The sequence below is a fragment of the Leguminivora glycinivorella genome, chromosome 7, assembly GCF_023078275.1.
Source record: "Leguminivora glycinivorella isolate SPB_JAAS2020 chromosome 7, LegGlyc_1.1, whole genome shotgun sequence".
NCBI lineage: Eukaryota > Metazoa > Arthropoda > Insecta > Lepidoptera > Tortricidae > Leguminivora > Leguminivora glycinivorella.
Window position 1 is genome coordinate 12,054,498 of NC_062977.1, and position 25,748 is coordinate 12,080,245.

Genomic DNA, 25,748 nt, shown 5'->3' on the forward strand with positions numbered 1-25,748 from the left:
CGATACTGCTATTTAAGTAGCTACTTAGTACCAAATACTACTAATATATTATCATTTATAAATACTAGCGCGTTGATGTCTTTTGTATTGACCGCAATGAAACATGGTCGGTCGAATTCATTACAGTCGAATAAAACGTTTCCATAGGAGTCGAGAGGTCATAGTGAAAAGTGTACCATTACAATATCGTCGTCTTAATCGGAGTTGTTGTAATATCGTGTACTGTGTGGTGCGGCGCAGGTGTTCCAGAACATGTGGTTCAGCCCGTGCCCGGCGGGGCGCGCGGCGGCGCTGGACGCGGCGGACCCGCTGACGCGCAAGGTGCTCAACATCACCGACGTCGTCATCTCCTCGCGCGACATGGGCCTCGAGTGGTTCCAGCAGCTGCTCATGAGCGTGAGTCCATCTCCCATGTTTACAATTGAAGCAAACATTTCGACTAAAGTGCGTAAAACTAAAACAACCTTTATTCGTTCCCTACAAGTTTTACGATGACGCTGCAGATGATGATGAAACGATTTTTCCCTTGTTTGTATCTGCTTTCTTGTGAACATTGTAATTGTGACGTTCCATAGTTCTCAGTACCTGATGGTGATTCGCGCTTGCGCTACTTTTTACAATGTTCTAAGTTGTACGCGACATAAGCCGTTATGCTAACCTACAACGTACATGACTTTAGACATAGACATTTTATTAATAATATTATAAATATTACACATGTATATTGTAGTTTATTGTAGTCTATGTCAAGTGTTCTCTATATTAATTACTCTTTTCTTTTCAGTTGTTCAAACCGAAAGAGGACAAAGATGACTCCACAAAAATAATATATCAACCGCCTAAATCGCTTTTAGTAGCCTGCCAACAAATCGTTGACTGCCTTATTGAGAGTTTACTACAGTTAGAAGAAACCAGTGCTGAAATGGAAAAATAAGTCAAATAAATAAGTCAAATATAATTCTAATTACTTTAAGGTGGTACTCAGGGTCTGATGATGGAGCCAGATGGTGTTCACCTGTACCAATGAACCATATGACTAGACCACTTCGTATTTGGGCTCATTGGGTTCGTCTCAACAAGATCTTTGACAAGAGGTGGTACTCAGGGTCTGATGATGGAGCCAGATGGTGGTCACCAGTACCAATGAACCATATGACTAAACCACTTCGTATTTGGGCTCATTAGGTTCGGCTCAACAAGACCTTTGACAAGAGGTGGTACTCAGGGTCTGATGATGGAGCCAGATGGTGATCACCAGTACCAATGAATCATATGACTAAAACACTTCGTGTTTAGGCTCAATGGGATCGTCTCAATAAGACCTTTGACAAGATCTGGTACTCAGGGTCTGATGATGGAGCCAGATGGTGGTCACCAGTACCGATGAACCATGGAACTAAACCACTTCGTGTGTAGGCTCATTGAAATCGTCTCATGAAGGTAAAAGAAAATAAAAAAGATCATCAGATCCCGAGTACCACCTCTTGTCAAAGGTCTTATTGAGACGATCCCATTGAGCCTAAATACGAAGTGGTTTAGTCATATGGTTCATTGGTACTGGTGACCACCATCTGGCTCCATCATCAGACCCTGAGTACCACCTCTTGTCAAAGGTCTTGTTGAGACGAACCCAACGAGCCTAAACACGAAGTCGTTTACTTACATGGTTCACTGGTACTGGTGACCACCTTCTGGCTCCATCATCAGATCCCGAGTACCACCTCTTGTCAAAGGTCTTGTTGAGACGAACCCAACGAGCCTAAACACGAAGTCGTTTACTTACATGGTTCACTGGTACTGGTGACTACCTTCTGGCTCCATCATCAGATCCCGAGTACCATCTTGATGTGTCTTATCATCTTGACCGTATTGTAATTTTCACATATTTATCATCATAACGTTGTAGACACTTAAATAGATTTGTTAGTGCATAGCTGTGTTTCATAATATTAATACATTTTCTTTCTTTTCAGGGAGTGGATCATCTCAAAGGATACTTGCGTGTCTTTCCACTCTGCATTTATTCGCTAAAATTAGGCCACAACTATTAGTTAATCACGCCTTGACTCTACAACCGTACCTGAGTTTAAAATGCCAGGTGAGTGGTTATCACTATTGGTCAATATTTAATTTATTTACTAAGATAAGTGACACGCGATTAAACATTACACGCAGCACTCTTACTTAAAGTAATAAAAAGTTTTATTTAACCTTAGTAACGCAATTCATCCCGCGTATCTGCATTTTTTTAGATCCCGATACGATAATGATTAATTCTATGTTTGACCTGAACCATAAAAGAACATATAGGCTTCTCACGGCCTCTTCATCCTCTTATGTTGATCTTAATGTAATTTTCTTGTTGCAACAAGTGCTCCAAAATGTTGACTTTAATGTTCTTAATTATCACCATTTGACGTCTATTGTATCTTCTCCAAAGTCTAGAAAAATCACATATCAACTTTTTTATAGCAATATTTTATACTCGTATTCGCAGAACCAATACGAGCAACAAATAACGTCGACGGTGGCGTCGACGCTGGAACTAGTGGTGCCGCTGATGGAGCACCCGAGCGAGGTGTTCCTGGCGCAGCTGGAGGAGGACGCCGTGAAGCTGATCCTGCAGCGCGGGCAGCTCGTCATCGCCGCCTGCATCGCGCTGCTCGCCGCCATCGTCAACAACCTCACGCGCAACTACAAGCTCATCCGCGACGTGTTCAACAAGTACCACGGTACGTGACGTTCCTGTAGCGAGGTGTTCCGGCGCGGCTGGAGGAGGACGCCGTGAAGCTGATCCTGCAGCGCGGGCAGCTCGTCATCGCCGCCTGCATCGCGCTGCTCGCCGCCATCGTCAACAACCTCACGCGCAACTACAAGCTCATCCGCGACGTGTTCAACAAGTACCACGGTACGTGACGTTCCTGTAGCGAGGTGTTCCGGCGCGGCTGGAGGAGGACGCCGTGTTCCGGCGCGGCTGTCATCGCCGCCTGCAGCGATCGTCAACAACCTCACGCGCACGCCATCCGCGACGTGTTCAAGTACCACGGTACGTGATCCTGTAGCGGTGCGGGCGCGGCAGCGCCGTGAAGCTGATCCTGTAGCGCGGGCAGCTCGACATTAACTCTGGCTTCACATTATGTTCGACGTGGAGATATGATAGCGTGCGCAATGTCATCCAAGATAACGTGCAAATTTGTCAAATCTAAATCTATAGTAAGGCACAATACGAGCTAGAGAAAATTACGTTGCATAAACATAGCTTTTTTGTATGCCGGTTACTCAAACTAAAACACGACTTGGTTTGTTTTGATACTCTTCATAATGTTATACCGCTTTATAAAACAGACGATAAATATAGAAACAAGATATTCGGTTTTCAGAAGTTGATTACTTGCGTTCTCCAAGCTTATTTTTTTTACCAATTTGTAGATGGTCTGCTGGCCTGCCGACAATACGCTTGAATATATATTAATAAAGTTGCTCCACGTATAGGTGCACCAGAGAGTGGAATAGATACACTTTAATATCGTGAATCAAAAACGCCTACTCTAGAGCACACAGTCACTGTGGCCGAATTAGATCAGAAGAGATTATCGCTGACAGTCTATTATTTCTTCTAGATCGTACGACGTCTGTAAAACAAGGCTGTATCTAAATCTTTTTGTTCTAGGAATACTTTTGCAATGGAAGTCGAGTTGGCAGAGGAACCCTGACATAACGCGCACCCTGCACGCGAGGCCCCAGTTCCGGCGGTCGCTCTTCATAGTGGGCCTGTTATTGCGATATTTCGACTTCACCGACCCCAAAGTCATTGATGGCCTTGCAGTAAGTTATATTAATAAGCGTAACCCCTCGTTAACTTCTCCCGCGCAATGGGGTCTTGTCAGTAACTTTTTTTTTCCTTAACATAGGCGTCGACGTTCTAAATATCTATTAAGGCATAAGTATGTAATTATATCATGTAGCCTGTAGCCAAAATAAAAAAAAACTGTATCATAAAGCCTTGACATTCAATACAAACTTACAGCTTTAATCGTTTTTATCCATTCGACTCTTGGCTACTCTTTATCTACATTCAAGTTCTGATCTTTATTTATTTTTTCCAGATTGATATCAAAGAACAATTGTTCACAACGTTGATGTTCTTTGTGGGACTAGAAGATGAAGATTTCGTGTCTCATACACTTAAAGCGCTGGGTTCCGTCTGCGTCAGGCATTACGAGTTCATGCTGAGGCCAGAACTTAAAGAGTTCTACCATCAGCTCCTAACTTCTGACCTCGCGCCCATAGAAATGAAAGCGGATGTGCTCAGGAATGTCGAAATGTATTTACAAGAGGAGGAACAGAGAATGATCAGACAGGACAAGGAATGTAAGTTTTAACATAAAATAACTATACACCTTTTTACTTTTGTGTACATTAACTACATACATATGTGTATCAATTTTAAACACGTAAAAATATGTTAGAATGGTAGATAAAATATTGATTGGTTTTTTACCTCTATTCTATTGCAATTATTTTAAGTGTAAATTTAGCCATAGAACTCTAGTGAATAAGTTACATAAGTTCTATTTATGGAAGCAAAATAATGTAAATGATCGTATTGATCGTAAATGATTTATGAAATACAAGACAGCCAAAAATGGTTTGAAGATCGTCGGCGTTCTTATCTTACGACTTCTGAGTGGAAGTTACACCGAACATTCTTCTTCAACAGGGTCGAAACGATCAAAACTAGAGAACCTGAAGGAGATGGGTGACGTGTCGTCGGGCATGGCGTCGACGGTGATCCAGCTGTACCTGAAGGAGATCCTCGGCGCCTTCCTGCACCCCAGCACGCTCGTGCGCTCCAGCGCCATGAAGGTCGTGCAGCTAGTGCTCGCGCAGGGCCTAGTGCACCCCGTGCAGGTACACACACACACACGCACACACGACTTTACACCTAGACACTCCCCTATAACTCGTCTTCCGACCATACGCCTTATAGATACTCCAACCACGCGTCTCCCTAGCATCGGTGCGTAGTCAACTATGACTGCTCAACGCAATGTTAGCTCAACTTCACGGCGACAACATTTTCCGTAGCGTTGACATGATGCCGACGCGCAAATGATGTTAGTAGTAGATTACTGAACAGTCAGCAGTATGCCTATCAGCCGGGCCGATCGACAACTGATGCTGCGCGCGAAGTGGTGGGGCGAGTGCGGGCACATCTCGAGGGCTCGCGACAGGTAGCTGCTATTTTCTGCGACCTGTCGCGCGCCTTCGAAATGATAGACCACTCGCTCCTCCTTAATAAACTATCCTACTACGGAGTCACCGGTACCTTCCTTAACATAATAAAATCGTTTTTATATGAGCGTAAACAATGTACGTATGTACTAAACTCGAAATCTGACATGGAGTCTATAGGTAACTGCGCCGTGCCCCAGGGGTCTGTGTGTGGAAATAGCCTATTCCTGGTCCTTGTAAATGATATCACCACTGCTTGCCCGGGCCAGGAATATGTTATGTTTGCCGATGATACCTGCGTCATTGTACATGCAGATGATTACGATGGTTTAAAATCAAAAATTTGTCATGTCATTAATCAATTGGTTAATTGGTTTTCTGCCAATGGGATGGTTTTAAACTTAGACAAAACAAATATTGTTCACTTCCAATTAAGAAAGCCAAATAAACCGGGATTGAATATCTCATTAAATAACGTTCCAATTCCGCAAGTCGAAACGGCTAAGTACCTGGGCTTTCATATTGACGCCGGCCTAAAGTGGGCCCCACACATACAGGCGACTTGTGATAAACTGGCCGCAGCGTGCTTTGCACTCTCCAGGTTGGCGCCCAGTCTATCTATAGACAACATGAAAACTGCCTATTATGGATATTTCCACTCGATTCTCACGCAGGGTGTGGACCTCTGGTGCACAGCAGCAGACCGCGACAGAGCATTTAAAATACAGAAACGAGCCCTGCGTATAATCGATGGAAAACCTTTTGATCATCCGGCTGAGTCGTTGTTTCAAAAATATGAAATTCTAACGTTGCCATCTGTATACATAACCGTATGACTGTGTGCATGTATGTAAGGTCCAACATAATCAACTTTAAATATAGCTCAAAAATATCCTGCACTCAGTCGCGTAGACGACCACGATTGCAAATCCCAAAGCAACGACTCGCGAAGTCTCGACTATCGCTTGACGTCATGGGACCTATTGCATACAATTCTGTGCCTAATGCCATCAAAGACTCGACAAGTGATGCCATATTCAAAAAGAAACTTAAATCGTTTCTTATAGATAAGGCATACTATCGTATCGCTGACTTTATAAATGCTCCGGTGAGTAATTGACCCAGCACCGTCTGATAATCAGGTTTTTGTAGTAACTACCTACACTTTTCCCAGGTTTAAGTATTTATAAATAATTTAGTTCTGTGAACCTAATGTATAATGTCCTAAATTTGTTTTAATTCATTTAAAATGGACGAATTCAGTGTAATTGTTTTAACTAGTTTTAAGGCTATGACGTGTAATATGTATATTTTATATTTACCAATAAAGTCTGTATATCTGTATAGTATGGGTGACCCTGCCCATGAGTTAAAGACCCTTGCCTCTACCAAGCGAGTCCGAGACTCCCGAGTCCTGTCAAACAACATTGTCCATTTCGCTGACTCAATGCCGACGTTAAAAGGGCCCCTTTAAGATTGAAGACTATTTAACACTTTATAAGGCATAAGGTCAGAGAATTATGCAAAATTGAACCCTATCACTGTGATATAGAGTTCAAAATTTGGTGGGAAATATATTCCCTATGCCTTAGAAAGGCTTAAATCATATTTTTAGATCCTGTCCTGTGACTTTTTACGTTATTGTTATTAAGAGGATTCATTGTACCAAATTCTCATTTCTGTCTGATTATTTAATAACAATTTATTTTCAGATTGTTCCATATTTGATCTGCATGAGTACTGACTTAGAAGTAACAGTATCTCACGCAGCGGACAAAAACCTACAAGAAATAGATAAGAAATACCCTGGGTTCATCCACATGAAGGCGCAACTTGGCATCAAGCTGTCTTATCAGTTACAAAAAATAATTCAGACTAGCGCCAAGAATGAAGTCATTCGAGGATTTAGGTAATTTGAGAGGACTTTCATATTTGTTTCAAAATCTAGTCAAATGCCCCACTTTGTCGACGAATAAACACAGACAACATAGCTACAAACTGAGATCTTTTACTCGAAAAGGACATTTATTTTATGACTATTAAATTTAATTATTTAGAATAATGACATAAAAAAATATTAAATTTACTAATACCATTTCAGGAAAAAAGATCAAGACGAACTGCCTTCGTCTCTGAATGGATTTTTATATTCATTATTACGTAATACGCGTCCGCAAAGGAGAGCGCTGGTTTTATCATTACTTAAGCAATTTGACGATGTTTCCGTAAGTACCCATTCAATGTAATTAAAATATTCATCCAACATGTCTAAAGTACCTATAAAAAGAGACTTTCATAAATAAACTTGTTTACAGACTGCGCCTTTGGATCAAATGTTGTACCTGGCAGATAATTTGAGTTACTTCCCGTATCAAGTACAAGACGAACCACTTTTTATAATTCATCACATTGACATCATCATATCTACGTCTGGATCAAACTTACTACAAGTTTTTCGTGAGGTAAGTTAATAAATGTGACGGGTTTGCAAGTATAGCAGTTACAGAACTATTATTATTTAAAAGTGCTAAAAAAGAACCACGTCAAAATGATACACATGTTTGTTCCCTTACCGAAATTTGATCTGCAACCCCTGACTTACAATAGACTGATTTTGGTATGTTGTCTACAATGTTAGTGTTCTTGTTTTGCATAGCTGATCTGACACTTTGCACACGTGCATACCAACACCTTGATACCTTGGCAAATGTCATCACCGTGTAGGTTGGATATAAACGGGTTGCAACCAGACTATAATTTGTATGGAATACATCTGAACTTCATAATAGAAATATTTGCGTTTGTGACAAATAAATCCTCCGTCTCAGGGTCTGGTGAGCACAAACGCAGAGGAGAAGGAGGAAGAGGAGGAGGACGAGGAGGAAGCGGAGGCGCTGGTGGCGCGGCTGCCGGCGTGCACGCGGCCGCTGGCCGACGCCATGCGCCAGGCGCGCGGCTGTCTGCTGCTGCTCGTGCTCAAGCAGCACCTCAAGCAACTCTACGGCTTCACCGACGCGTCAGTAACACTTTATTATCTTACCTCTTTGACTCCTCGGCCCTATAGGTTTTTTGTAATTCTTCATTTTATCATAATGTATATGACTGTATCATAATCCTGTTAGGAGAAAGCTTATATTTAACATACATTTAACCTACATTTTAAGGTTATTCTGTGTTTGTGCTGGTGCTATTTTCATAAGAATATGCATCTGACTCTCTATAAAAAAATATTGAAAAGCTTCGCACTCTTCTGGTTCATGTCACACTCTTCTGCTGAAGCTGAACTTCCTTAGCTCAGTTGAGGAGTGTCTTTTCAATAGGGACTTCTTTTTAGTACGGACGGACTTTATAAAGTAAAAAGTCCTTTTGAAGATAAACTTCATTTGGTAAAGAGTGATTGGATGTGTTGGGAGTATCTACATGATACAAATTATGTAGCTATGTTCATATGTATTTATACGTATTTACGTTACGTAAAACAATTTTGTTTTTAATATTTGCTAAATCAATTGAAGACCTCATTTTGGTGTACAGTTAAAATTTGAATCTGGTGGACCGCGCTTCGCTCGGTTTTATTTTATTATATCACGTCTTAAAATAATAAAAAAAACTCTTATAAATGAAAAAAAAAAAAAAAAAAAAAAAAAAAATTCTGGCCGGGATTCGAAACACTGACACCTGCGATCTGTCTGCGAACATTAGACCGACCTCGTACGACTGAGCTATGCGGAGCCGATGCGCAATCGGCGAAATTAACGACCATATTTTACGTTTACTAACTAAAGAAAAACGCATGAAAACTCGAAAATTCGCCTGTTCCGGGATCTAAGGCTACGCTAGATCGGTTTTTCACCCCCGAAAACCCCCACATAACAAATTTCAGCGAATTCGTTAGAGCGGTTTCCGAGATCGTCGTCGGTATATATGTTATGGACCAAGTGATTAATAAGGGCATTATGTATAATGCCCGGGCATTATGAATAATGCCTAGCTGTATTGGGCAAAGTGATTAATCATTGCCTAGACGCCATTTTTTATCACATTGCCCGGTCATTATGATAATGCTACGTGATCGTTGGGCAAATTGATAATAAGTTTAACAAGTTTGCATGAACGCCATTTTTTATCACATTGCCCGGTCATTATGATACTGCTACGTGATTGTTGGGCAATTTTATAATAAGTTTAACAAGTTTCCATGAACGCCATTTTTATCACATTGCCCGGGCATTATGATACTGCTACGTGATTGTTGGGCAATTTGATAATAAGTTTAATAAGTATACTGGGTGTTTCCTAACAAATAATGAAATGTAAATTGCGCTTTCTTGAATAAGCATACTTTTTAACCGCCGCCCTTAAATCTCAAGGAAGGTGGTTCTCAATTCGTCTGTATTTTTTTTATGTTTGTTCCACGATATCTCCGCCGTTACTGGACCGATTTAGATTTTTTTTTATTGAATATATATGCATACAGATTGGTCTCATTTTTATCAGAACCCAGTTCTGATGTTGGATCCTGGAGAAATCGAGGGAACTCCTCAAATCTGAAAGCATGCATTTACGTACGCATTCTGCAGAGCTAGTTCATCATCTAAGTTTATTAACAATTGCTTTTTGACACCTAAAGTGCTATTTTATCCCTCTCCTAGCGAGAAAGGGACACTTGGTCATACCTACTAAACAAACTAGGCGTTTCACCATCTTTGCCATGCGTGAAAGTACACTTTTATGATAGCGCTTACCGGTAGCTCTGCCTTATGGCTCTCGCCCTCCCCCGACATCATCTATGTCTCACTAAGGCTCGAAGCGAGCTCTGATCTGCGGCCTATGTCGGACTTGTCGTTTAACTCTAAATCATTGATTATAAATCCTATCTTAGCCATCCTTGACATCGAGAGGTCCTACGTCACTGCAGGCGGCTCGCGACGGTGTCCTTTGTAGTTTGATATGAAACTGCATACAGTCTCTTGAACAGATCGGCACGAAAGTCTGCTGAAGCTGCGCCAATCCATCTATTAGCTTTGCTACATGTTTTAGTATTACTCTGCCCAACAGAGGACGGGCATTATGTATAATTCCCGGGCGAAATTGAGCTATTCGGTATGTTATTATCACTTTGCCCAACAGAGGATCGGCATTATGTATAATGCCCGGGCAAAATTCAGCTATTCGGTGTGTCTTTTGCATATTTCTGGATCATGGACATGCGTGGACCTTTGGGAGGCATGCGTGGGGCCAAAGCCAACAGCAGAGAGGCCTTTTAAGACATTTTAATCTAAAGGCAAGGGATACACTTGGCGGATACCACCCCGAGCGCACAATATGATATGATACAACCGTAGATGGTCCCCGGTACAGGTGCAAAGACTATTGCACTGCAGCACTTTTGTGCTACGATGGGAGCTAAAGTCATGGGTTATTGTTTTATAAGTTGGATGAACTGGATAGAGGGCTATGGGAGAAAACTATCGGACACCTGACAATAAGTCTCACAATTGTAAAAGACAGGCGGTGACTTGCCAACTCATTGAGTGGGCCCTGCAAAACGGCCGCACACACGGTGCGACAACAGAGCAACACTTAAAGAGTGGCTGAAAGGTTGTCGAGAGGTGAGACTGCGGTAGCCAGATTCCGGTGATCCGTTCAGCAGGCCGCCGACGTTATGACACTTTCTCATTTATAATATTAGTATGGATTCTCATACTGTGTAATTTTCTTTGTGTAAATGAAATAAAAAAATCTCTATTCTTGGGCAAAATTCAGTTATTTGGTGTGTTATTATTACTTTGCCCAACAGAGGATGGGCACTATGTATAATGCCCGGGCAAAATTCAGCTATTCGGTATGTTATTATCACTTTGCACAACAGAGGATGGGCATTATGTATAATGCCCGGGCAAAATTCAGCTATTCGGTGTGGTATTATTACTTTGCCCAACAGAGGATGGGCATTATGTATAATGCCCGGGCAAAATTCAGCTATTCGATATGTTATTATCACTTTGCCCAACAGAGGATGGGCATTATGTATAATGCCCGGGCAAAATTCAGCTATTTGATGTGTTATTATTACTTTGCCCAACAGAGGATGGGCATTATGTATAATGCCCGGGCAATTTAATTATTTGAATAGTTATTATCAAACTGCCCACTCACAATGGGCATTATTCATAATGCCCGGGCATTATGTATAGTGCCCGATTTATCACTTGGTCCATAACATATATATATAAATAAATAAATATACAAGAATTGCTTGTTTAAAGGTATAAGATATAATGGGTGATTAAAAGTAACGATCTTGATAGTAAAAAACCATAAGCCTGCCTGCCATAAGGTGGTGGGACTTGTTAGTTGTGTGTGAAAGAGACGGACGTAGAATGCTAGAAAAGGACATATATACGACTGTCAACAGTATTGCCACTCTCTTATATACATATATATGCTTTAGGTTTCGAATATCGTGCAAAAAATATAATCCGTTTCCATAGTTTTATTTCATGAGTATCTATCGCGGTGACCGAAGACAATATTATCGTATAGTTGTTTAATTTAGCGTATTTGTTACAGAAAAATCAACCAATACTCGCCGTCGGAGAGCGTAAAGGTGTACGAGAAGGCGGTGTCGCGGCGGCAAGCGCCGGTGTTCGAGCCGCGCGCCACCATCGCGCAGCTGCGAGATGCGCCGCAGGACGACGAGCTCGACGAGCGCGGTCGCCGCCGGCTGGTCGACGATTACCTCGAGGTATGTACAGGTGGCTCCAATGTGATCTCGGTGGAGATCTGAATGTATGTGAGAAGGCGATGTCGCGGCGGCAAGCGTCGGTGTTTGAGCCGCTATTGCACAAGTACGTGACGAGCTCGATGAACGCGGCCGGTGGATAATTACATGGAGGTGTTTATACGTGTTTTTAAATCTGTCGTACTTTTGTCAGAGTTGGAAAGTTCAAATTGTTACAAAAGTTATCATTGACATCGTTTCCTACCGACACACCATTCCATGACCGTTCCGTATTACTCCTGTGTTAATGTTCGCGCTTCGGCTTTAAAAGTCCATGTCAAGGGTGGATATTTACAATCAATCATTTCGGTTTATCGTAGGGTCTCAAAGTCGGAGTCATGATTAAATCGTATTCTTCAGCTATCACCTAAGCTATTCGATTAGTATTAATATCTTAATAGCTTAGGTTTATAAATAATCAGCCGAGATCTTTCGATTCTAATAACCCTGTACTCGGTGTAAAAATGTCGCGTCCATCTAATCCCGTTTTAATTTCCACCAGTTCAAGCAGCTGATGCTGAAATTCGACCCCGAAGAGGAGGAGGACGAGGAGTTCACGCCGAGCGGGGCGGCGGCGGCGGCGGGCGGTACCGCGGCGGCGCCGGCCGGTACGCCCGCCGCGCCGCCGCCGCCGCCCGCGCCCGCGCCGCCCGCGCCGCCGCCCGCCACCTAGCGCGCGCGCGCCGCCGCGCAGTGATCAGTGCCGTGCCCGTGCCCGTGCCCGAGAACTTTACACATAGAGACGATTAGACTCGCGAGCCCCGGCGGGGACCCGCGAGATTGATTATTTATTGGTCGCGCCGGACGCGCGGCGGCGCCGGCGCGTGTCCGCCGCGCCGCCCGCCTCCGCCCCCGCCGTCTCCGGCGCGCCCGGCGATCTTAATTCTTTGCGTAAGTTATATCTGAGAAACTCGATTTTGTTTATATTAAAAGTCTTGTGTGTAGATAATTTTTATGAAGAATATATAGTATATGTACCTACCCGGACTTGAGTTTCTTGACCGTAGTCTTAACTGTTGTACCGCTTCGATTCGATATTATTCGTGGACGGCGGCGAATTCGAATATTATTTGTGGACGGCGGCGAATTCGAATATTTAAAATCGAGGGTCAATTTTAATTGTGCGTCGATCGATTTTATCTCGAGACGCGTTCGGCGTGCGTTTTAAAACTCGAGTCTATGTAACGAGTGACCTAGCGATGTTGACGCGGAGCACGCTGCAATAATTGCATTTCTTATGATTAAGAAGACATTAAAGTTACAAGGCTAGATTTTTACAAATATTATTTTTTTATATTTACAACCCTGTTTATTATTCAGAGATATTATAGCGCGACACTTACAAATATCACAATTTAAAATAAATAAATGTAAAATATAGAAAGTTTCGTATATATAACTTTTACGAACGACACATAAACATTGAAGGGGTCTCCTAGCAGGAAATCTTGTTGGCCCTCTCCTCGGAAACGGCGAACTTGTTGCAGAGGAAGAAGATGAGGTTTTCCTTGGTGGGCTTGACCTTGCCCTCCGCCACCAGCCGCTTCAGGTTGCGCAGGCGCTGCTTGTGCGGGTACTCGCCGCCTGGTTGTGTGCCCTAGTCAAATTAAAAGCATTCAGTGAGATAAAGAAATTATGTAGCTTTCCAATACATATGGCTCCTAGTTCTTATGCTTCAAGCTCAATAAAAACCATTTTATCTGAAATTTCTTTAGACAGAGCGGAGAAATATAGAAAGGAAAGGCTTATATGGCATATGATGTATGAAAACCATTTTCTAAGAGAAAGCCATAAACGTTATTGGCAAATGTGCATGAGAAAAAAAAACACCAGAATGAATGTGAAAAATAATAATTTTTTTATACCACCTATATTTAACGTTAGTTAAAAACCATCAATTTTTTAAAGTGATTTGAGAATCGTCTTTGCCTTTGATGATCTAAGATTAATTTAAAGACGTTCTTTAAATTTTGTTTTGACGTGGCGCTATTTTTGACATCGCATATTCAACGATAAATCTGGCACGATATCAGCACGATTTAACGCTCTGTCTTAATTGGACAGTACTACCTCATGCTTACGTGTAAAACATATGTGACAATCCATCACAGAAAGGCCCTTATGGCAGGTATTGAGTTAGGCACAGATCCTAAATCTGCATTAAATAAGCTATCTAATACAAAAAAAATCATGGCCCTAGGCCACGTACTTTTTTTTAAAAAAATCATCAAGCATACACATGCTAAGTATTGCACTTTTGAGAAAACGTGAAAAGAAGTTTGAAACTCACTTTAAGGGTGTTCCCATTGGAAGTTACATAGATGACGATTGATTGTGTATCTCAAGGTACATTTCTTTGAGAATCAGTTGTGATTGTGTTTCATCGACTTCCAGATCATGAAAAATCGAGCTTTGATTAGGGCAAGTCGCTTATAAGAAAAAAATTAGGAAAACATATTTTTTTGGCTTTTCTTCTAATATGTTGCTATCTGAACTATAGTACATAGTTATATATGTTTCAACTTACATTTAAGGATAGAAATAAAATCCCATGGTTCATTAAATATGTATATTTTAATCAGAATATCACAATTAGAATATTTAACATCTGCTCCTATAATAATAATAATTTTCGTATAGAGACTTCTAAATTATATTTAATCAGTCTACACATTTATAACTAAAGTGTCAGAATTATTCTGCATGTCTTATTTTTTTATTTATAAATTTTTAAAGTTACATAAAAATCACAAATTATTGACTCCCATACATTTGGGAAAAGGGCCCTTATGACCATCACAGATAAAAATTACTCATTGCTAATGTATTTTATTATTTTAGTTACTTATCTTGTATTATAACAGAATACCAAAGAAAAAATGTTATATGAAGTAAACTTAAAATCTTGATCATTAATCAGTAATTCTCATAAAACGTTTATTATAATTATTAATTCACACAGTACCTACCAGATCGATTTGTAATTCTTAATATTTGTTTTTTAATTATTTAAGACACTTAGGGCCAGTTGCACCAACCACATTTGACAGACACATCATCGTCACTCAGCAGATTTCTATGGAACTTCTCATACAATAAAATTTAACGAACGCTTTAACGGTGCCAGACGGTTTGGTGCAACCGGCCCTTAGTATATCGGATGAAAACACATCTTACCACCGATAATGTCACCAATAAGGGACCATTCATAAACTACGTACCGTCAACTGCTGCAACATTGGCATCAACTGTGCCTATAATTGCATTTATAAATAAAGTGTTTGTTTCCTTAAGTTGAAGCCACGGGGCAATGTTGCAGCAGTTTACGGTAAGAATAAACTTTTTTATTTTAAAGTGACGACTAGGTACCTAAATCGGGTAATTTTTAAATTAGGTATCAAAGTACTTCATTGAATCGTACCTATATAACATAAACTAACTTATAAACGAAAGTTGTAAGTAATTACAACATTTTTTAACAACAGTTTTCATATTTTCGAACGCGCTCTGGCATAAGGGCCCTTTTCTACTAAACTTTGAGCTGAATTTTAATATAGAAATACTTAACGTACACTACTGAAACCAAGCTACAATTGCACGTCTATTCGTATATTTTACTATTTTGCATAAATTCAAAAATCGATAATTTCGAACGATTTTACAAAAACGTCGATATCTCCGTAACTAGAAACCGCCATAAGGGCCCTTTTCTTATGGATTGTCACATATATCAACTAAGGGTCGGTTGCACTAAACTGTCTGTTACCAAAATAGAGTTCGCTATTTTTTATAGCAATGTTCATAGACTTCGGCTGCGTGACATTGATGTCAATGTGTCTGTTGACTGTGGTTGATGTAACTGGCTCTAAGAAGGATAATCATACCTCATCTGCGTTCGGTGAGTAGTCCGGTGGTGGTATGCCGATGATGGAGCTGTCCCACATGACGGGGTGCCACGGGCGGCGCACGGGCTGCGGCGGCGGCGCGGCGGCCACGGGCGGGCGCAGCGGCAGCGAGCGCACGTCCACGAACTGCTCTTCCTCGAACTCCTCCTCCTGCGCGCCCTCCACCGCCGGCACCTCTTCGCTGCCTTCCCGGCTCATGCTGGAGCTGGTAAAACATCAGTGTTATTTTTTATTTTATTAATTTTTTTATTTTGTCGATACGTTAACATGACATTACAGTGAGCTAATACGCCATGAAACTTAAATAACACATAACAACGTATAAAATTAGAAAGGTACAACACAATATAACACTAAGTACCTCACATTACACTCGATGGCCTAGCATCCATTTCCTCACAAAACCTCAAGCATTCCTTTCTCACAGCCGCCCATCGTTATCGAGTTAAACGGTGCCCGATTGATATTCCGAAATAAAATACGCCGATTTTCGGTACGCCGACAACGATTCGCCGACGTCTTTTTTGGCCGAATAACGATTGGAAAAGTCTCATTTCGCATAATATTTGTTCGTAAACAGAGTCGGTAAGCAGAAATTTGATACGCCGATTGACTTTTCGTCGAATAATCATTCAGTAATTGTAAAAATTGGCCGACAAAAAATTAGTCGAAACACAATAGGTCGAGTGATCATTTGGTTTTTTTTTTGGTGAGTTGGCTGAAACTTGCGTACAAACTGTCCTGCGGATTCAAAAATCTAGTTGTTAGATCGTTTATAAGAAACTCACATTTATTTCAACGTGTCAAAATGTTCTGATTTTAAGGATTAATTTTAGTTACTTTCAACTCACCAAATTTTTACTTTTAAAATTTTTAGTTCTCCCATTCGGAAATTAGCACTTTTCTGTTTAAGAACATGTTAATTGCCAGAATATGTAAATTATTACCGCAACGAAAAGAATTTCACATTATACATTGTTTAAGAAAAAAAGTGTCTATTAAGTGCGTATTTTTTTTACAACAGCGATAATTCATTCATTCGAAAATATTTTAACAATTTATAAAATGTGAAACGTTATTCGACTAAACGTGGCCTAAACGAAAATATTACTTTGTTAAATGAAAAATGTCCAATAATAGTTCGGATAATTTGCACAGAAGCGAACTGAACTGTATGCGAACCAAGATTCTACGTAACGTTATTCGACCAAAAGTGACAGCGATAGTTTGATTATTCGGCTAAATGGCATTCGGCGAATCGTTGTCGGCGAATCAATAATCGGCTAAAAAATTGTCGGAGAATCATTAGGTAGCCGAGTTAAACAACTTACTAACAGCAACACTCTTAACTAACCATCGGTAGGTGGGCATTTTCAGAAGGGTTTAGGGAAGTTTTTAGGGTCCCCCTAATTAGCAAAAGTTTAACAAAAATTAACCCGCTGTCAGTTTTGTGACGATAAATTAAGCATAAAATCTGGGTGACCGATTGATATTCCGAAAAAAAAAACGCCGATTTTCGGTACGCCGACAACGATTCGCCGACACCTTTTTAGGCCGAATAATTACGACCGGGGGACAATTTTCTATTCTATTATCTACTCGGGACAATAATCTACTCGATTTATTTCCATGTTTCACATTATTTGCACTATTAAATTAGAGTCTCTGTCCACTATTATAATCACCATAAGGAAGTTTTCAGTGGATACATATGAAAGTCAAGTTAATAGTGTAAAACATAAAAAAATTTGATCAGTTTCAAATTGCCCCCAGTCGCAATTGTCCGGCTGTACCTTATAAAATGCAAAAATTTAAAATGTGATACCGCGGAAGAAATTCGTAAAATATTTATTTATTTTTCTATATACAGTCAACAAAAGTGCACTTTATTCGAATAATGTTTAACGATGTATTAAAATGCGAAACGTTATTCGACTAAACGTGGCCTAAACGAAAATATTACTTTGCTAAATGAAAAATATCCAATAATAGTTCGGATAATTTGCACAGAAGCGAACTGAACTGTATGCGAACCAAGATTCTACGTAACGTTAGTCGACCAAAAGTGTCAGCGATAGTTTGATCATTTTGCGAAATGGCATTCGGCGAATCGATAATCGGCTAAAAAATTGTCGGAGAATCATTAGGTAGCCTAAAATCTGTCTAAAAATGTACTTTTTTCACATTCTGAATGTAGATTAACGCTTAGAGTTTATTTAATTAACACAAAAACAATATTTTTATTGAATTTTCATGCTTAATTATCGTCACAAAACTGACAATGAGTTAAGTTTTGTTAACAACTTTCGCTAATTGGGGGGTCCCAAATTCTGAAAATGCCCAAGTACACTTTATGCCCTCTTAATAAGGATTATAAATGTACAGATAACAGTGTTGCCTATGGTACAATAGTACCTACTCTTCGTGCACTCCATAGAACTTTACCCAGATAGACATGTAGATACAGAATATTGATGACTTTCTTCTTCGGCGTTCGGCTTTTAAAAAAAATACCAATTAATAATTACTTTTGATTAGACAGTATGTGACCTACCTAATGTGCAGTTTTTTTAAGTTTATCGAAATTGCAAACGGAAGAGAAATCGAAATTGCAAAGCTTTTAAACGCACGGTATTTTTGTGCCGTTGAAAATAACGTACATCAACAAAGTTCCTAATACCTAACTAACGGACAATAATTAGTATCCAAATCTGTCTTCATCGGCGTTTAGGTTTAACCTACTTTCAATAAAGTAAGCAAAAAGTTTTTACTAGTTATTGCATGTCGACATTGAATGGGATCAAGGCAAACAGCAGAGATACTCGTATTTGTCCAGATTCACTGAAATAACAGAAAACGCAATTCGAACGTCATTGAGCTGCGCATTTAGGCACCGGTTTTTTTACATATATTACTTGGCAATTTATCAAAATCATTTTTATGAGACGATTGCAATGGGTACATTACATCGCTATACGTACCTAAACATACATACTTAGGTCATGAAGTAGGTTTAGATAAATAGTGGATCTATTCTTTCGGGATATCAATTTTAATATTACAATTTACAAAACATTATAGAGCCTAAAAATACAAGAGAGGGAACTGTCTTAGTGTAATTAATTATTTATGTATATGCGTTTCCTAGGATTTTAAGTTGTTAAACAGGTCCTATTATTAGATAGTAATCTACAACTTACTACAGGTTTTGATGTTCGTAATCACAATCCTCGATTATCACCAAGCAAAACGTCCGTCGCTCAAAACATGCGCTGCCCAATACCAATTTTATTATTGGCTTTCAATCTCAAGCAGTTTTATTTATATTCGCAGAACAGTGCCGGCGCGCGGACGGATCACAACTGAAATTAATTACTTTCTCCCCAGTGTGTTTGCGATCGTGCAAAACAGTTCCTTTATGACGATAACTTGGACAATTCCCAGTAAAATAGGAACATTAAAACCATTATTGACATCTGGGACGCTGGCCGAAATCCGTGCCAACAATTCATGATACAATGACGCCTGTTAGTTTCCATTTGGATCATGCCTACATGTAGCTATATGAATGAACTGATTGCTTCGGGAATAGTCTCTTCTTTCATTGCCATGCCCTAACGGACGTCGGCGACCACCTTTGCCATTTCATTTGAGGAAGGGGAAAAAGGAGGACCACATGGCTTGACAACATAAAAAAATGGACTAATGAAAGTAACGCAGACATACTGGCAAGAATGGCAAAGAACAGGAGAATAGTCTAATACTACCGCTAAATTGATTAGGAACTTATTGCTCGATCTATTTATGTGCCACCTTACCCATTCAATGCACATGTTTCTTTGACTTTAAATAGCTTCATATTGAACGTACTTATATTATTTGGTAATAATGTATCGGAATCGCAAAGCTTTTCTTTCGGACTTGACTAATTAATGCTCTTAATAACGATGATTATTTTTTTAAATGACAGTAATGAAACCTATACCAGCGCCATTTCGATTTTCGAATGACTATCAAGTTAAGATACAGCGGGGCAATTTCGACTTTATAGGCTTCCTTAATTTCCAGCATTGTCTAGAAATAAAATTTGCCACTCATAATGACTGACAATTAAAATCACAACAAACATAACAATAACATAGTCATTTTATTTCAAAAACATCTAAAACTAGTTAACAATTAACAATCCATGAATATAAAAATATGTTCTTTAAGATCTTTTTGGCTCATTAAGGTCGTTAAGTAACTATTGATTAAACATATTAATACTGAAAATATAAATTTCCTAATGTGACAATTAATGGACTTTGATATAAGAACACATTTAACAATACTTTCTATTTTTATTTCTTGCATGTTTTGTTTTTATTTGGAATTTCACGCCTGATTTGCTGCATCGACAAGCATGGCAAACTGTGAAATCTTAGTTTGATTACGCAACAAGTACCCGTTACCTACTGTTTAGGCTTTATCAAAAACGGTGTTGACAACGGACACGCTCTACTAACACTATTAGCAAATAACTTCAGCCTTAATCTCCTACGCGCCTGCAACTATTTCATCAAACGAAGCTTCATGCTCCGACCTCGCTAGCATGAATTCAGGCAAAGTGACACCTAAAGCAGCACTGTAGCGAGGCATCGTTTCCGCCCAATAAGCTGCTTTCGACTCGGCGCCTGCGAACTCTTCAGGCCCTAGTTCAGTCTCGTCCGCGATTTCGGCTCGATCTTCAGCCTCGGCGTCCACGCTCCTTCTCAGCCGGCGCGCGGCTGCCGGCAACGGCGCGGCCGCGGCCGCTGCAGGCACGGCGCTGGCGACCGCCGCTACCGGGCTGGTAGCAGCTGCAGTTGGTGTGGCTTGGCTTGCTTTTTTCCGTTTCAGTTTTTTTCCATACCCAGTATTAGCCACTACGTACGCGGCAGTTTTCTGTGCAGGAGATGCGTTGGCAGCTACAACTTTACTCTCGGCGCCTTCGCTTGTCGCAGCAACGGGGGGTGCTGGAGGCTGTGATTGAAATTCTTTGAGTTCCTGGTATGCTAGATGACTCTTTTTCGGTGCCGATTCAGATACGAACATGCACTCTTCATTTTTCAAGCCGTTCTTATCGACGCATTGGAAGCAGGTCATACCGTTTTTATTAACTTGGTTACAAGACGATCTATCCTTTTTCTTGAATTCAGCTAATACGTGTTCAACGTCTTTTTTGGGCTCATTATCAGTGTAGAACTCAGGTAAAGCTTGCTTGTAGTTATAAGGTTTCACTAGCGTGTCAGATTTTTCTTCGGAACTTTCATCACTGGCAGCGCGCAATTTTTCGCTCGGCGTAGGTTGAGAACTGTGCACATAATATGCTTTATATTTCTCTTTTGAGTCGTCTTCTTCACTTTCTTCCTTTGGTGCTTTCAATTTTGAGTATTCCTCGGAGGGCTTGTCATCCTCTTTCGCTTCTTCGTATTTTGCTGATTTACTAGGTGCCTCTTCTTTTTGGCCCTCTGGCTCGTCGGGTTCGTCATTACTGTTGAACTTTTTTTCCTTCGAGTAAGCATATTTATTATTTTTTGGCTCCGCAACGTAAGAGCAGGATTCATAGTTTCCTCCAGTTTTGGGGTCCTTGCACACATTACATGTCATACCATCTCTGTTGACTTGTTTGCAATTTCCAGGGTTTTGTTTTATTTCAGCTGCTTGCTTTTCTGACAATTCCTTGATACGTTCGTATTCCTTGTGGTCGTAGCCAGAGTCGTAGCCGTAAGGGTATTCGTAATCCTTGTTGGGGTCCTTTTCTTCTTTATACGCGCTGCTGTAGGCTCCACCGTCGAACGCTTTTGGTCTGGAAATGTACTCAGATTTATAGTCATAGGGGTCATCTTCTTCATCGTCTTCGGAGCGTTTTCTCAAGTTTTGCCTTTTGTGTTCTCCCGTGTAACGCCGCAAGCGGGGCGGTCCTGCAATATAACCATTGGGCTTATAGTTTTGTTCGGCTTCGGGGTTTTCTAACAATTCTTCCTTGCGGTATTTAAGCGGGTGTGCTACTTCTAAATTTGTTACGGCGGGTTTAAAATATGCTGCTACTGTAGGGTTCTGCTGTTTTAAAGCAGATAGGATCTCTCCTTGTTCGTCTTCTTCGGGCTTGTACACTTTGTAGTCGGCATCGTGTATCTGTCTAATGTCGTATTGAGCTAAGGCCGGCTGGCGGTAGGCCGCCAAACGTTGTGGGGGAGCCCGCGGTGCCGGCTGCGCCACGAGCGGCGCCGGCTTCGGTGGAGGAAGGAAACTTTGGCTAGCAATCGGATTGAAACCGAAATTTTCAGCAGCGAAAGTCCTATCTTGAGGGGCTACCCGTCTTTGCAAGGAGTCGAGTGAACTACTGACGACAGAGTCAAACAAGTTGGGGTACTGGCTCGTGTCTAGTTTAAGCAAAGCTGCGGCAACGGGGTTTGAAGCCAGGCCTGAAAAAACCATATCGTTAAAGATTTGGTTGTTAATATGCAAGCGATTATCTAATATTTGTTAAAACATACTTAAAAATATACTCAAATGTAGCTTACTAACCAGAGTTATCGCCGGCAAAAATCGGTGAAAAATCCAAAGGTTGAACGAACCCTTTTTCGTTATCTTCGTTGGCGAGCACTGCTTGACATATCGTCCAAATCAATAACTGCAAATAAAATTATTTGAAAATTAAATCACTGAACTTTTACATACTTGTCGTTATAAAAGATAGAACAATCCATACCAGACATCCAAGTCTAGACATTTTAGAGATGGGTTAAAACCCAAGAGAGAACCCTAGACGTCCACTACTCCTAACTAGTTCGAGCTGCTTTTCTGGTTCGGCTTGGAATGAAAGTAACGCGCCAATATTACAAAGACAAGGTTTTATAGGCGTGAATATTGCGCAGGTGAAAGATCGGTGCAACCGAGAGCGCGCGCTCGAGCGTATCTCGGCACAATGTCCGCTTACTCCATCCGCGGGTCATGACCTGCCGACGGGGCGCCGGGGTACGAGCCCTCCTAAATATTTGCGGGGATTTTTCCCGGCGTTTTGTAAACGTGGTACTCTCGGGACACTTGATGGAGCATCCTTCCATATGCGCCTAGCGTTGAAGCAAGAGTAAGTACCTACTACAATTTATACAATACTGAGAATAGTGAGAATAAAGATCGTAATATGTAGGCAGGGCCGGATTAAGGGTAGAGCGAGTGGAGCGGCCGCTCTAGGCGCCGAATGGCAAGGGGGCGCCAAAATCGTTATTGCGAGGGCGCACAGCCACATAGCCCAAAATGGCGAGAAGAGCCGGGAATGAATTTTATTCGGCTATTGAAAATCTAGGTTTGTGATTGTGAGATTATCTGGGAAGTTGCACCATAATGCCACCATGTACAACATTCATAAGGTGGGAACTGTTGCTAGGGCGCCGTGAAAGATGATTCTAGCTCTTGACGAACCGTATTGTTGCGAGGCCGAACGACATCAATGGCAAAGTTACGTCGCTATGATCGCTATCCAAACTACTTAAATGCTAAGAGTCTATCCGACGATCCAAAGCGAGTGCCTCTTAAAGCCAAAGGCGCAAACGTCTCAGGCGCAATGTATAAGTAAAGGAGCGTAAGCGTGATGAATTGATGATGAACAAACTTCTAAGCACTAGGAAACCGAAGGGCACGTAGTGGCAAACTACCGATGCCCATTATGTTATAAAAGGCCTAGAAGTCGGGAATACACCAAAATATGCCAAAGGCCGAACAACGTGAGAGCATAATTTACTTAACTTATTTAATTCCAAGTTTTGATCTTCTGCAGTTCTGCAATCAGAGTCGAACCTCTCTACTTTTCAATGTCTGTCCAAGTTGGCCATTGCTGTAATTTGCTTTTCCCCTCACTAGCTCGGAAACACGTGTTTTGTCCTTTAATACCAGCGGGTAAAAACGCATTTTATCCACTAGTGGGTAAAGTAATTTGACCTTGAATAAAGTCAAATTAACTGCTTTAAAATTGATAAAAGTAGGTGAATCTAAGTAATAAAGATGATTTACCACCTGTGGAACTACTGGAAGCAGTGATAAACGCATTTTTTGCGTTGTAGTTTCCTCGCTACAGTGAGGGGAAAAGTTTTGTGTTACACTCGGGTGCAAATGTATTTTACTTCTCGCGTGTTAAAAAACTCGCAAGTTCAGGATTCTATTCTCGAACCACTCGCTTCGCTCGTGGTTCAACTATAGAATCCTTTCACTTGCTCGTTTTTCAATTCCACACTCGGCGTTAAAATACAACTTTGCCCCCTTGTATAACAAATAACTATTTCTCTCCCATGCCTTGCCTTGGCCCGAACTGAACTGAAGCACAAATCCGACTGTTATCAGTTCTTGGTCTGCCAGCGCTTGATTTTTGGCCTTTTGTTTCATCAAAGCCATTTGTTCGTTCTAGTGAGCTCCTCAATGAACACGCCATGCAGGGAAGCTTTTAGCCTCACGTACGTTTGGCCTATGAAAGACAGGAGCTTGTTTAAGAATAATATCTCTTTCGTAGCTATCTATCGCTCTTGCGTATTGGCACGACAGAGCCAGACTACATTTCTGCGGTGCGGCGTTTCGCGTTATTTTAATACCACAGACCAACCCCTATAGACATCCATTACAAGACGACTCGCGGTCGCCAGCCTTCCTAGTATTTGCACTGATATAAGCGCGGGCGCTCGCCGTGCCCGATCAGTAGCGACCAAGTAACAGACCCGAAAGCAGCGCGTGTTTCGCAGTAAAAAAAAAATTGAAAAAGGGTATTTTGATGTCTTAAAGATGTCCACCTGTAGTGTATTATAATTTAATTAAATGGGGGGTGTTCTGTGGAAAATGGTGTGGAAAGGTAACAAGAAGCTCAAATTTAAAAACAGACGTCATTACATTCCACATAAAAGTCATATTTATAATTTATTCAGAGCCGGCATAGGTCAACTTACATTGGCCACTTACGCGTCAGTAAAGGGACAGTCCCTTTCATCTGGCGCGACTGCCCGCCGTCCTTGAAACGGCCAATCACAGCGCGCTTAACACATTCCCCGCCCGCTCCTCGCACCCCTGGCACTGGTGACTCGTATCGCGAACAAAATATACAAGACTGCTACTCTATAGGAGGTTCTCTGTGTTTAATACAGGCTGTATGTGCGTTAGGCGCACTGGGAAGTCACATGTGCACTTAGAGCATACAATTAAGAGCGACAACTGACGAATGTCGAGGTAAAGGGGTTGGCAGTAAATGCATTAAAGTCAGGCTGTGACGTTTGGGCCTAAGGGCCAGTTGCGTCAGCACTTTCGGCGACGGACGGTTTGGTGCAACCGACCCTAAGAGAGTCGTTCTTTGGTGAAGGAAAGGAAACCCTACTAGTTCCAACTCAGCCTACTTACCCTCTCAGGTGGCAGTTGCTGTCGTAAAAACTTTTCTCTTCGGATTAGCTGCCAAGCGGCCGTTGTCAAAATGCCGGGACAACGCGAGGAAGATGATTAACTCTTAGGATAGACAAAGGTTTGTGGCTGCGTTATACCAAGTGGGTCTTGTAGCATATAATTTAAATCTTACCCGGCTGTTAAAGGGCGTTACCTGCTTAAAATCGAAATTCTAGGAATTTTATATGTTTCTGGACAGTTGGTACTTGGTAAGAAAGTAAAAGACCTACATTATTTTTTTTCCGAATTGCTGGTTACACCAGACCCTTTAGCACAACTTTCCTTGTCGCGCGCGAGTCCATACATTAAGCGCGACTTTGAAGTCGAAAGTATGAACTCGCGCGCGACAAGGCAAGTTGTGCCAGAGGGGCAGGTATTAATAA

General features: G+C 41.1%; 3 protein-coding genes across 4 annotated transcripts in view; 1 reads left to right on the plus strand and 2 right to left on the minus strand.

Annotated features, from left to right (window-relative positions):
* LOC125228032 (nipped-B-like protein B) overlaps positions 1-13,350 on the plus strand; it is a 33,867-nt gene extending 20,517 nt beyond the window's left edge. Inside the window, exons 15-28 of the mRNA XM_048132473.1 lie at positions 241-396; positions 785-921; positions 1,972-2,098; positions 2,498-2,732; positions 3,671-3,825; positions 4,107-4,371; positions 4,721-4,911; positions 6,948-7,144; positions 7,337-7,460; positions 7,551-7,697; positions 8,064-8,251; positions 11,809-11,983; positions 12,522-12,627; positions 13,340-13,350. Of these exons, the coding sequence (XP_047988430.1) occupies positions 241-396; positions 785-921; positions 1,972-2,098; positions 2,498-2,732; positions 3,671-3,825; positions 4,107-4,371; positions 4,721-4,911; positions 6,948-7,144; positions 7,337-7,460; positions 7,551-7,697; positions 8,064-8,251; positions 11,809-11,983; positions 12,522-12,627; positions 13,340-13,350 (2,214 nt within the window). The remainder of the gene's footprint in view (positions 1-240; positions 397-784; positions 922-1,971; positions 2,099-2,497; positions 2,733-3,670; positions 3,826-4,106; positions 4,372-4,720; positions 4,912-6,947; positions 7,145-7,336; positions 7,461-7,550; positions 7,698-8,063; positions 8,252-11,808; positions 11,984-12,521; positions 12,628-13,339) is intronic.
* Positions 13,351-13,393: 43 nt separating this feature from the next.
* LOC125227830 lies at positions 13,394-19,299 on the minus strand. Its single transcript, XM_048132194.1, has 3 exons — positions 19,125-19,299; positions 15,904-16,129; positions 13,394-13,616 (listed from the first exon to the last, which is right to left on the minus strand). Exons 2-3 carry the CDS (start codon positions 16,120-16,122, stop codon positions 13,455-13,457), a joined length of 381 nt encoding a protein of 126 aa, XP_047988151.1. The 5' UTR covers positions 16,123-16,129; positions 19,125-19,299; the 3' UTR covers positions 13,394-13,454.
* Positions 19,300-20,054: 755 nt separating this feature from the next.
* On the minus strand, positions 20,055-22,943 carry LOC125228065 (triadin-like). Of its 2 annotated transcripts, none has more exons than XM_048132511.1 (3): positions 22,661-22,943; positions 22,477-22,582; positions 20,055-22,373 (listed from the first exon to the last, which is right to left on the minus strand). In XM_048132511.1, exons 1-3 carry the CDS (start codon positions 22,679-22,681, stop codon positions 20,464-20,466), a joined length of 2,037 nt encoding a protein of 678 aa, XP_047988468.1. In that variant the 5' UTR covers positions 22,682-22,943; the 3' UTR covers positions 20,055-20,463. The 2 variants fall into 2 exon arrangements, with proteins under 2 accessions (XP_047988468.1, XP_047988469.1); XM_048132512.1 differs by having other exon boundaries at positions 20,055-21,869; positions 22,661-22,936.
* Between the last annotated feature and the right edge of the window lie 2,805 nt (positions 22,944-25,748).

Coding starts and splice junctions, on each gene's coding strand:
- LOC125227830 (XM_048132194.1), bottom strand. CDS start 16,122: ATGAGCCGGGAAGGCAGCGAAGAGGTGCCGGCGGTGGAGGGCGCGCAG. Junction 13,617..15,903: donor ACTCACCGAACGCAGATGAG/GTATGATTATCC, acceptor TAATTTGACTAG/GGCACACAACCAGGCGGCGA.
- LOC125228065 (XM_048132511.1), bottom strand. CDS start 22,681: ATGTCTAGACTTGGATGTCTG. Junction 22,583..22,660: donor TGTCTAGACTTGGATGTCTG/GTATGGATTGTT, acceptor TTTTATTTGCAG/TTATTGATTTGGACGATATG. Junction 22,374..22,476: donor TTTTGCCGGCGATAACTCTG/GTTAGTAAGCTA, acceptor TGGTTTTTTCAG/GCCTGGCTTCAAACCCCGTT.